Source organism: Bombina bombina, chromosome 3 (assembly GCF_027579735.1).
Source record: "Bombina bombina isolate aBomBom1 chromosome 3, aBomBom1.pri, whole genome shotgun sequence".
NCBI lineage: Eukaryota > Metazoa > Chordata > Amphibia > Anura > Bombinatoridae > Bombina > Bombina bombina.
The window spans coordinates 1,245,926,991-1,245,939,075 of record NC_069501.1 but is presented as its reverse complement, the minus strand read 5'-3'; the positions used below and the strand labels follow the sequence as shown (position 1 = coordinate 1,245,939,075).

The following is a 12,085-nucleotide window of genomic DNA, read 5'->3' as shown; positions in this document are numbered from 1 at the left end:
AGACCCCTCAAACCATGTGTTTATATATGTATATATATAATTTCAGATAACAGAATTTTGGTTATGTGTTTGCCATTGTATTTTACAGATTAATTAAATGCGTATGACACTCCTGTGTGTAAATAGTTATTAAGCCTGTGCTCAGATGTTACAATATAGCCCCTACTTATAAAGTAAAAACACGTTTTTCATATAAAACAAATCTTTGTAACATCTCTAAATACAAATTCAGTCGCCAATATCTAACCTACCTGAGTATTAACATAAATGACGGTGTCTGGGAGATGCTGGCTAGGGTCCCTGCAAGGCAGGATAGGATGACGAAGGGCAGGAACAGATTATAGCACCCGGTTCCACAGGACCCAGGAGTTGCTGAGCTCTCAGACCCAGGAGAATGGATACAGCTGCACCTTGTGTAATTCTGCAACAGAAAGATAACAGTAATCAGTATTTACAACTTGATGTGCAATTTCATTCCTTTATGTGACAATGTATTTTCCCTTCTGTGCTCTATATTGTTCTCTCTGTGTCATTTTACAGTACTGTATCATATGCTCACTATACTAATTACATAGAAGCCACTAATTGGTATACAAAGCTACACAGAATTGTTGCTGATTGATGCAGTATTTACTGAACTGAGTGAGGATATAAAGTAGAGTTTTACCTTACAAAGATAAATGCATTTAAAAAGCAGAAACAAAATAGATCATGAATGGATGTGTATCAGTTTTAAGTAGAAGCAATTTTACATTACTGATCCAGTAGCCAAAATGCTTCCAGTAAACATTATTGATTTAAAGTGAAAGTCAATTCTAGCGTTTGTGAAAGGCTAGGATTGACCACTGAAACAAATAAAGGGGACTTTCATTCATGAAGTATAAATTAATTCATGCAGAAAGCTCCTTTATTTGTTTAAAGCGTTCACCGCACTGAGCAGCTCTGGCAGCCCACGGCAGAACGCTGTTTTGCTTGAGAGGTGACGTTTTCACCTCTTTGCCAATAGCCATGTGGAAAATCCTGCTTGGTACTGTGTGGAGCCGGATTTACCGCAAGCAGGTTCTCAGACAGAATGCGTGTGCGACAGATAATCTGACAGACAAATGTCTTTCTGATAACAGTCCGGTCGGTCCAAGAACACAATAACACAAAAATGTTTGTGAAAAAAAAACATGAAAAATCCACATATGAAAAATAAAAATGTTTCCTGTTGTTGTTGTAAAAATGTTTAGTTTCCTGTTGTTGTAACAAAACATGGTGCAAAACATAAGTGTTTGTGTAATCCAAAATAAAAAATTTTAATTGACTGTTGGGGTGTTTTCCTAGCATTACCCGGGTAAAGCCCAATGTATGATATTATTAGCTTTATCCAGAAGCGTTTGGGTAATCCTAGCATTACCCATGTAAAGCCCAATGTATTGATTTTATTAGCTTTATCCAGAAGCGTTTGGGTAATCCTAGCATTACCCATGTAAAGCCCAATGTATTGATTTTATTAGCTTTATCCAGAAGCGTTTGGGTAATCCTAGCATTACCCATGTAAAGCCCAATGTATTGATTTTATTAGCTTTATCCAGAAGCGTTTGGGTAATCCTAGCATTACCCATGTAAAGCCCAATGTATTGATTTTATTAGCTTTATCCAGAAGCGTTTGGGTAATCCTAGCATTACCCATGTAAAGCCCAATGTATTGATTTTATTAGCTTTATCCAGAAGCGTTTGGGTAATCCTAGCATTACCCATGTAAAGCCCAATGTATTGATTTTATTAGCTTTATCCAGAAGCGTTTGGGTAATCCTAGCATTACCCATGTAAAGCCCAATGTATTGATTTTATTAGCTTTATCCAGAAGCGTTTGGGTAATCCTAGCATTACCCGGGTAAAGCCCAAAGTATGATCTTACATTGGGTTTTACCCACAGCCACTGGCTAAACCTAGGATCACCCAGATTTCTGGCTTTACCTGTAACATATATTTTATATGTGATTTGTTTCACTACTGACAAATACACATTAAACTGGCTCACACGAGGCTTCTGTGCACACTAAAAGCAATTACTGGTCCCTTCCACCTTCGTTGTTTAGGTTCAGAGTTTGCATGAAAAATTTCTTCCTAGATGATTTCTCAAAACTACAAGATAAATTTGTCAATGAACAAGAATTTACAGTATGCATTCCACATTCTAAACCGACATCAACTCAGACATCACTTCACTGATAACTTAATCTTTCTGTTATTCCTTATCCCCTATTTTGAGTTACACTCGACAATTCCTTTCCTTCATTTCCTAACCAAGGATTATCACTTTCATACATGGAAGACTAAAAAAATACAGATATGATCATCTCTCTTATTACTTAGATTACAAAGAGCGCTAATTTAACGTGTGCCGTAAATGGGAACATTTGTCCATTTACGTGCACGTTAAATAACCAGCTATAACAAGCAGCTTTTTATAATGCTATCGCAAGCTTGCAGTAGCAATTAGCGCTCTGAAAATTAACCAGAGGTCAGACCACTGATTCATTTAAAAAATGTCCCCCAATGGCTTCCCAAATAAAGAATATTGATCCTTTTTATAAATAAAAGTGAGGGGTGTTAGAAAAAAATGGTGCTGAAAAGTGCCTTTACATTGCGGTACATAGGGACTGAGTTATTACTATAATTAGATATGTATATGCTTATATACTATACATACATTTATATATATATATATATATATATATATATATTATATATAGTAAGTATATATATATATATATATCTGTTAATATGTGTATATAAACATATAAACACATACATATATATGGATATATTCATCATATATGCCCATTGCTACATGACTTACCCCATTCGCTGCACTAGGTTCTCTGTCGTGACTATCAGCATGAGAGCAAGGCTCCCATTAGAGCCTATGGAAGTGTGCTCTCAAGCGCTGATATCTGACCTACCTCTCTACAAACTATCCCCACCTCAGTCTATTTTAAATGCTTGTGACAGACTTATCTACCTCAGCCATAGCTAATCCTCTGCTGTCCCTACACTGACTTCCAGCAACCTCTAGTATCAAGTTAAATCTACTAAGACTGCAAACACTGTTCCGTCCTACACATCTCACCAATGATAGTAATAATGCGCTTGATCAGACCAACCATTCTATAAGTCTGTCGGCTAAAGTAGCTCAGGGTAAGCACTGTCCCCTGATGTTTTCTATAAACCTAGGGGATTTTAATTAAGCCGGAAATTTGACTATGGTTTCATGGGTAACTAAATGTGAATAAAGGGACAGATCAAAAACAGACGGGAGAGCTAGAAAATGTTATATATCATATATTACATGACCACAATGTTGTTTATCTTTTGTTAAAGAGTACAAGGTAATCCCAACAGCAATGTTTGAAACAATGTTTGTATGAATGTTATACATTCCTGAGCCTACCTAGGTTAACTTTTCAAGAAAGGATACCAAGAGAATGAAGAAAATATTTTTATAGAAGTATACTGGGAAGATTTTTATCTAAATCATGAAAGTTTAATTTTGACTTTACTGACCCTTTAATATTCCACCTGTTTTCCAAAACACTTCATTGAACATGAAACACAGTTTTTTTCTTTCATGATTTAGAGAGAACATGCATTTTTAATTAACTTTCCCATGTATTTTTAGGGGCCTATCTATCAAGCTCCGAAAGGAGCTTGACGGCCCGTGTTTCTGGCGAGCCTGCAGGCTCGCCAGAAACAGCAGTTATGAAGCAGCAGTCACAAAGACCGCTGCTCCATAACCTCAGAGCAAACAGACATCACCAGAATTCAACCCGATCGAGTATAATCGGGTTGATTGACACCCCCTGCTGGCGGCTGATTGGCCCCAGGTCTGCAGGGGGCAGCGTTGCACCAGCATCTCTTGTGAGCTGCTGGTGTAATTCTGAATACGGAGAGCATATTGCTCTCCGTATTCAGAGAAATCTGGCGGACCTGATCCGGATCAGGTCCGCCAGACTTTACCAAATAGAGGACTTAATATCTAATTTGTATTGTCCTCTTGGTATCCTTTGTTGAAAAGCATACCTAGATAGGTATTGTGGCTGCACATATATGCCTCTGGTGTTGGCTCATCCATGTGCATTGCTGTTTCTTAAACAAAGGATACTAGGAATGTATAGCAAATACATAATTAAATTGGAAAGTTGTTTAAAATTGTATTTTCTGTCTGAAGCGTGAAAGAAAAATTTTGTGTTTCATGTCTCTAATATGTGAAGCAATGAACAAAAAACATAATTTATGTAAGAACTTACCTGATAAATTCATTTCTTTCATATTGGCAAGAGTCCATGAGCTAGTGACGTATGGGATATACAATCCTACCAGGAGTGGCAAAGTTTCCCAAACCTCAAAATGCCTATAAATACACCCCTCACCACACCCACAATTCAGTTTAACGAATAGAAAAGTAGTGGGGTGATAAAGAAAGGACTAAAAAGCATCAACAAAGGAATCTGGAAATAATTGTGCTTTATACAAAAAATTCATAACCACCATAAAAAAGGGTGGGCCTCATGGACTCCTGCCAATATGAAATAAATTAATTTATAAGGTAAGTTCTTACATAAATTATGTTTTCTTTCATGTAATTGGCAAGAGTCCATGAGCTAGTGATGTATGGGATATCAAATACCCAAGACATGGAACTCCACGCAAGAGTCACTAGAGAGGGAGGGATAAAAATAAACAACAGCCATATGCTGAAAAATTAATCCACAACCCAAAATATAAGTTATTCTCATGAAGAAAAGAAAAACTTAGATCATCAGCAGAAGAATCAAACTGAAACAGCTGCCTGAAGAACTTTTCTACCAAAAACTGCTTCTGAAGAAGCAAATACATCAAAACGGTAGAATTTAGTAAATGTATGCAAAGAGGACCAAGTTGCCGCTTTGCAAATCTGATCAACTGAAGCTTCGTTCTTAAAAGCCCACGAAGTGGAGACTGATCTAGTAGAATGAGCTGTAATTCTCTGAGGCGGGGCCTGACCCGACTCTAAAAAAGCTTGAAGAATCAAAAGCTTTAACCAAGAAGCCAAGGAAATAGCAGAAGCCTTCTGACCTTTCCTAGAACCAGAGAATATAGCAAATAGACCAGAAGTCTTTCTGAAATCTTTAGTAGCGTCAACATAATATTTCAAAGCTCTCACCACATCCAAAGAATGTAAGGATTTTTACAAAGAATTCTTAGGATTAGGACACAAGGAAGGGACAACAATTTCTCTACTAATGTTGTTAGAATTCACAACCTTAGGTAAGAACTTAAATGAAGTCCACAAAACCGCCTTATCCTGATGAAAAATCAGAAAAGGAGATTCACAAGAAAGAGCAGAAAGCTCAGAAACTCTTCTAGCAGAAGAGATGGCCAAAAGGAACAACACTTTCCAAGTAGTTTAATGTCCAAAGAGTGCATAGGCTCAAATGGAGGACCCTGTAACGCCCTCAAAACCAAATTAAGGCTCCAAGGAGGAGAAATTGATTTAATGACAGGCTTAATATGAACTAGAGCCTGTACAAAACAGTGAATATCAGGAAGAGTAGAAATCTTTCTGTGAAATAAAACAGAAAGAGCAGAGATTTGTCCCTTCAAAGTACTTGCAGACAAACCTTTATCCAAACCATCCTGAAGAAACTGTAACATTCTAGGAATTCTAAAAGAATGCCAAGAGAATTTATGAGAAGAACACCATGAAATGTAAGTCTTCCAAACTCGATAATAAATCTTCCTAGAGACAGATTTATGAGCTTGTAACATAGTATTAATTAATCAGAGAAACCTCTATGACTTAGCACTAAGCGTTCAATTTCCATACCTTCAAATTTAATGATTTGAGATCCTGATGGAAAAACGGACCTTGAGACAGTAGGTCCGGCCTTAACGGAAAAGGCCAAGGTTGGCAACTGGACATCCGATCAAGATCCGCATACCAAAGCCTGTGGGGCCATGCTGGAGCCACCAGCAACACAAATGATTGTTCCATGATGATTTTGGAGATCACTCTTGGAAGAAGAACTAGAGGCAGGAAGATATAAGCAGGTTGATAACACCAAGGAAGTATCAGCGCATCCACTGCTTCTGCCTGAGAATCCCTGGACCTGGACAGGTATCTGGGAAGTTTCTTGTTTAGCTGAGAAGCTATCAGATCGATTTCTGGATGACCCCACATCTAAACAATCTGAAGAAACACATCCGGATTGAGAGAACACTCCCCAGGATGTAAAGTCTGACGGCTGAGATAATCCGCCTCCCAATTGTATACACCTGGGATATGAACCGCAGAAATTAGACAGTAGCTGGATTCCGCCCAAACAAGTATCTGAGATACTTCTTTCATAGCTTGGGGACTGTGAGTCCCACCCTGATGATTGACATATACCACTGTTGTAATATTGTCTGTCTGAAAACAAATGAACGGTTCTCTCTTCAACAGAGGCCAAAACTGAAGAGCTCTGAGAATTGCACGAAGTTCTAAAATATTGATTGGTAATCTCGCCTCTTGAGATTTCCAAACCCCTTGTGCTGTCAGAGATCCCCAGACAGCTCCCCAACCTGAAAGACTCAGGTTGGCCGAACAAAAGAGGCCCCTTGAACTAAACACTGGTGATTTAACCACCACGTCAGAAAGTGTCGAACATTGGGATTTAAGGATATTAATTGTGATATCTTTGTATAATCCCGGCACCATTGATTCAGCATACAAAGCTGGAGAGGTCTCATGTGAAAATGAGCAAAAGGCATCGCGTCTGATGCTGCAGTCATGAGGCCTAAAACTTCCATGCACATAGCCACCAAAGGGAATGACTGAGACTGAAGGTGCTGACATGCTGCAACCAATTTCAAACATCTCTTGTCTGTTAAAGACAGAGTCATGGACACTGAATCTATCTGAAAACCTAAAAAGGTGACCCTTGTCTGAGGAATCAAATATCTTTTTTGTTAGATTGATCCTCCAATCATGTTTTTGAAGAAACAACACTAGTTGATTTGTGTGAGATTCTGCAGAACGTAAAGACTGAGCTAGTACCAAGTTATCATCCAAATAAGGAAGCACCGCAATACCCTGTTTTCTGATTACAGAGAGTAGGGCACCCAGAAGCTTTGAAAAGATTATTGGAGCTGTTGCTAGGCCAAATGGAAGAGCAACAAATTGGTAATGCTTGTCTAGAATAGAGAATCTCAGGAACTGATAATGTTCTGGATGAATCGGAATATGAAGGTAAGCATCCTGCAAGTCTATTGTAGACATAAAATGTCCTTGCTGAACAAAAGGCAGAATAGTCACCATCTTGAAAAGTTGGTACTCTTACATAACGATTCAAAATTTTCAGATCCAGAACTTGTCTGAATGAATTTTCATTCTTTGGGACAATGAAAAAATTTGAATAAAACCCCAGACCTTGTTCCTGAAAAGGAACCGGCATAATTACCCCTGAAACCTCCAGGTCTGAATCACACTTCAGGAAAGCCTGAGCTTTTACTGGATTTACTGGGATGCGTGAGAGAAAAAATCTTCTCACAGGAGGTCTTACTCTGAATCCTATTCGGTACCCCTGAGAGACAATGCTCTGAATCTATTGATTTTGGACAGAATTTGCACAAACATCCTTGAAAAACCTTAATCTGCCCCTCTACCAGCTGAGCTGGAATGAGGGCCGCACCTTCATGCGGACTTAGGGGCTGACTTTGGTGTCTTAAAAGGCTTGGATTTATTCCAATTAGAGGAAGGCTTCCAATTGGAAACCGTTTCCTTGGGGGAATGATTTGGTTTTTGTTCCTTATTTTGATGAAAGGAACGAAAATGATTAGAAGCCTTAGATTTACCCTTAGGTTTTTTATCCTGAGGCAAAAAACTCCCTTCCCCCCAGTAACAGTTGAAATAATAGAATACAACTGAGAACCAAATAAATTATTACCTTGGAAAGAAAGAGATATTAATCTAGACTTAGATGTCATATCAGCATTCCAAGATTTAAGCCACAAAGCTCTTCAAAAGCTCTTTAAAATAGCTAAAGACATGGATCTAACATCAATTTTGATAATATCAAAAATTGCATCACAAATAAAATGATTAGCATGTTGTAGTAAATGAACAATGCTATATACATCAGAATCCAATTCTTGTTGTGCTACATTCTCCAACCAAAAAGGTGAAGCAGCTGCAACATCAGCCAAATAAATTGCAGGCCTAAGAAGATGACCTGAATATAAATCGGATTTCCTTAGATTAGATTCAAGCTTCCTATGTAAAGGATCTTTAAAGGAAGTACTATCTTCCATAGGAATAATGGTTCATTTAGCAAGAGTAGAAATAACCCCATCAACTTTGGGGATCTTTTCCCAAAACTCTATGGAAATTGCTGGTAAAGGATACAATTTTTTTAAACATTGCAGAAGGATTAAATGGAGTACCCGGCTTATTCCATTCCTTAGAAATCATATCAGAAATAGCATCAGGAATAGGAAAAACCTCTGGAGTAACCACAGGAGGTTTAAAAACAGAATTTAAATGTTTACTGGTTTTAATGTCAAGAGGACTAGCTTCCTCAATATCCAAAGTAATTAACACTTCTTTTAACAAAGAATGCATATACTCCATTTTAAATAAATAAATAAGTAGATTTGTCAGTGTCAATATCTGAGGAAGGATCTTCTGAATCAGATAGATCCTCATCAGAGGTGGATAATTCATTATGTTGTCAGTCATTTGAAATTTCATCAACTTTATGAGAAGTTTTAAAAGACCTCTTACGATTATTAGAAGGCGGAAATGCAGACAAAGCCTTCTGAATAGAATCAGTAACAAATTCTTTAAAATTCATAGGTATATCATGTACATTAGAAGTTGAAGGAACTGCAACCGGCAATGTACTATTACTGATGGACACACTATCTGCATGTAAAAGTTTATCATGACAACTATTACAAATGACATTAGGAGATATAATCTCCACAATTTTACAACAAATGCACTTAGCTTTGGTAGAACCGATGTCAGGCAGCAAAATTCCAACAGATACTTCTGAGGAAGGATCAGATTGAGACATCTTGCAGAATGTAAAAGAAAAAACAACATATAAAGCAAAATTATCAATTTCCTTATATGAATGGGAAAAAATGCAAATAGCATAGCCCTCTGAAATAGAAAAAGGCAAGAGGCAAATAGCAATGGAGCAAATAAATAATGAAAAAAGTTTGGCGCCAAGTATGATGCACAACGTAATTTAACATTTTTTACTAACTAACTAACTAACTAACTAACTAACTAACTAACTAACTAACTAACTCATTAACGATGCAACCCTGTGTGAAACCTCTGCATCAATTATGACGCCGGAAATGACGAACTTGCGTCAACGGACGTGTCTTTCGTGCCAAAAAATTCTCGTGCCAAGAATGACGCAATACAGTGTAGCATTTGGCGCACCAGCGAGCCTAAGTCAGCCCGCAATTTGAAACAAAGTAGTCAATTGAAAAAAAGATTAAACCCCAGGTAAGAAAAAATATTTCTTAATATTAATTTTCCCCAAATATGAAACTGACAATCTGCAAAAGGAAAGACATGAACCTGACTCATGGCAAATATAAGTACAATACATATATTTAGAACTTTATATAAATGCATAAAGTGCCAAAACCATAGCTGAGGTGTCTTAAGTAAAAAAAACATACTTACCCAAAGACACCCATCCACATATAGCAGATAGCCAAACCAGTACTGAAACAGTTATCACTATAGGTAATGGTATATGAGAGTATATCGTCGATCTGAAAAGGGAGGTAGGAGATGAATCTCTACGACCGATAACAGAGAACCTATGAAAAAGACCCCCGTTAGGAAAATCATTGCATACAATAGGTGATACTCTCCACGTCCCTCTGACATTCGCTGTACTCTGAGAGGAATCGGGCTTCAAAATGCTGAGAAGCTCATGTCAACATCTTAGCACAAACTTACTTCACCACCTCCATAGGAGGCAAAGTTTGTAAAAACTGAATTGTGGGTGTGGTGAGGGGTGTATTTATAGGCATTTTGAGGTCTGGGAAACTTTGCCCCTCCTGGTAGGATTGTATATCCTATACGTCACTAGCTCATGGACTCTTGCCAATTACATGAAAAAAATGTGCAACCATTTGTAAAAAAAAAAATGCAGTTTTTGACACATTTGATCTCTGGTTCAAATATATTACATTTTAATATAATAAATTATATGATCAAATTCTGCTGAGCTTCATAATATAGATTCTAAGCTTTTCTTGTCCACAGAATGCACAGAATACTTTATTAATAAACTTTAATTTAAAAATATTCAAACTTCTGCATGGTTAGTATCAATAAAGGTATGTTTTAATAATGAAATATTCTCCATATATATTACTAGAGAAAGCATAAAGAATAATTCTGCAGTCACATATTCATTTTCCACTGTTTCCCACTATTTATAACAAAACGTAATCTCTTTAGAAAAGTATAAAACTAGAGGCAAAGGGACATGGAGAGCAGAGAGAGAAAAGAAACAATCATAGGGCAATATGTAAAAAAAAAATTAATATAATTTATTGCATATGCAAAAAACAAACTCACAAACGTGACCTCAAACAATATGAGGTATGAATACAGCGTGTGGTACAGTTGACCACTCCTATACCCTGGAACGCTTGTCGTATCCCAGATCTTTTCCTGCCTCCCAATGCAGGTGTCAGCTGTTAAGGATGGGGGATATCCAAAGCAAGAACTTGAATTTGATTGAATTTTAATTATCATTTTATTATTATTTACTCACCTTCATGACCTCTTTATTCTTTTTATTTTGTTTATTTTATCTGTATTAGTTATGGGTTCTGAAGGAGGAGTGGATTTATGAGTTTTATCTTAATACTTGGCACTTTTGTGAGTTGGTAGTAGTTGTTCTTTAGTAAAGTAGGCAATCAATTAATTTCAGTAACTGGAATAGCCAGAGAACGTAAAAGATTTGCTGTTATTTGCGTTTAAACTATTTTCATTCATTTAGAATATGGAAATACTTAGAAATGTTGAAAGTTCTATTGTTCACTGTGCCAACAAGAGCTTTAAAGGGACAGTCAACTCAAAATATTTTATTGTTTAAAAAGATAGATAATCCCTTTATTACCCATTCCCTAGTTTTGCACAGAAAACATGGTTATATTAATACACTTTTTACCTTTGTGATTACATTGAATTTAAGCCTCTTTTTACAGCCCCCTGATCAGGGACGGGCTGGGAAATCAGATTGGTCCGGGAAATTTGTATAAACCAGTCCAGCTCCGCCCCTTCTGGCTCAGCCTTGCCCCCTCCAATTCAGCCCCCTCCGGCTCAGCCTAGTCCCCCCTGTGGGTCAGCCCTCCCCTCCAAATCAGCCCCGCCTCCCCCCTTCGGCTGAGCCCCCCCTCTGGCCCTATCTCCATGGCAATGTAAGGACACCCTCCCTCATCTCATCACACTGTGTTGCCTTGCCTAATGGAGCGGAACGGCCGCATCTGCTGCTGACCTGCTTGAGCCTCTGTCATATCTTTTTATGTACTCAAAAAGCAAGTCGGCCGTTACACTCTTTCACCAGCTCTGGCTCAGTCCCGCCCTCCCCTCTGGTTCAGCTCTGCCCCCTCTGGCTTAGCTCCTCCCCCATTCCGGCTCAGCCCCCCCCTCCGGCTGAGCCTCAATCTCTGCAGCAATGTAAAGACACCTTCTCTCACCTCCTCACACTGTGTAATGTTGCCTTGCCTAATGGAGTGGAGCGGCCACATCTGCTGCTGAGCTGCTTGAGCCTCTGTCATATCTTTTAAGTGCTCAAAAAGCAAGTTGGCTGCTCTGCTCCTTCACTGGCTGCTCAGACTGTACTGACTGTTGTGCACAGTGCTCTCTCTGTGCAGCTGCAAGCCGTTGGCTCACCGGGATTTTTCCCGGTATCCAGGCGGCCCAATCCGGCTCTGCCCCTGAACATATTTATTTTTATTTATTATCTATTGACTTGCATTTAAGCGAATTAGTGCTGTGTTTTGCACAACCACGGGTGTGGCTCACATGAAC

General features: G+C 38.2%; 1 protein-coding gene across 6 annotated transcripts in view; it reads right to left on the bottom strand.

Annotated features, from left to right (window-relative positions):
* The window catches only part of SLCO2B1 (solute carrier organic anion transporter family member 2B1), a 490,516-nt gene that overhangs the window by 26,928 nt on the left and 451,503 nt on the right, over positions 1 to 12,085 (bottom strand). For all 6 annotated transcript variants that reach the window (XM_053708763.1, XM_053708761.1, XM_053708765.1 and 3 more), the window contains one exon: positions 252 to 421. In XM_053708763.1, coding sequence (XP_053564738.1) covers positions 252 to 421 — 170 coding nt within the window. The remainder of the gene's footprint in view (positions 1 to 251; positions 422 to 12,085) is intronic.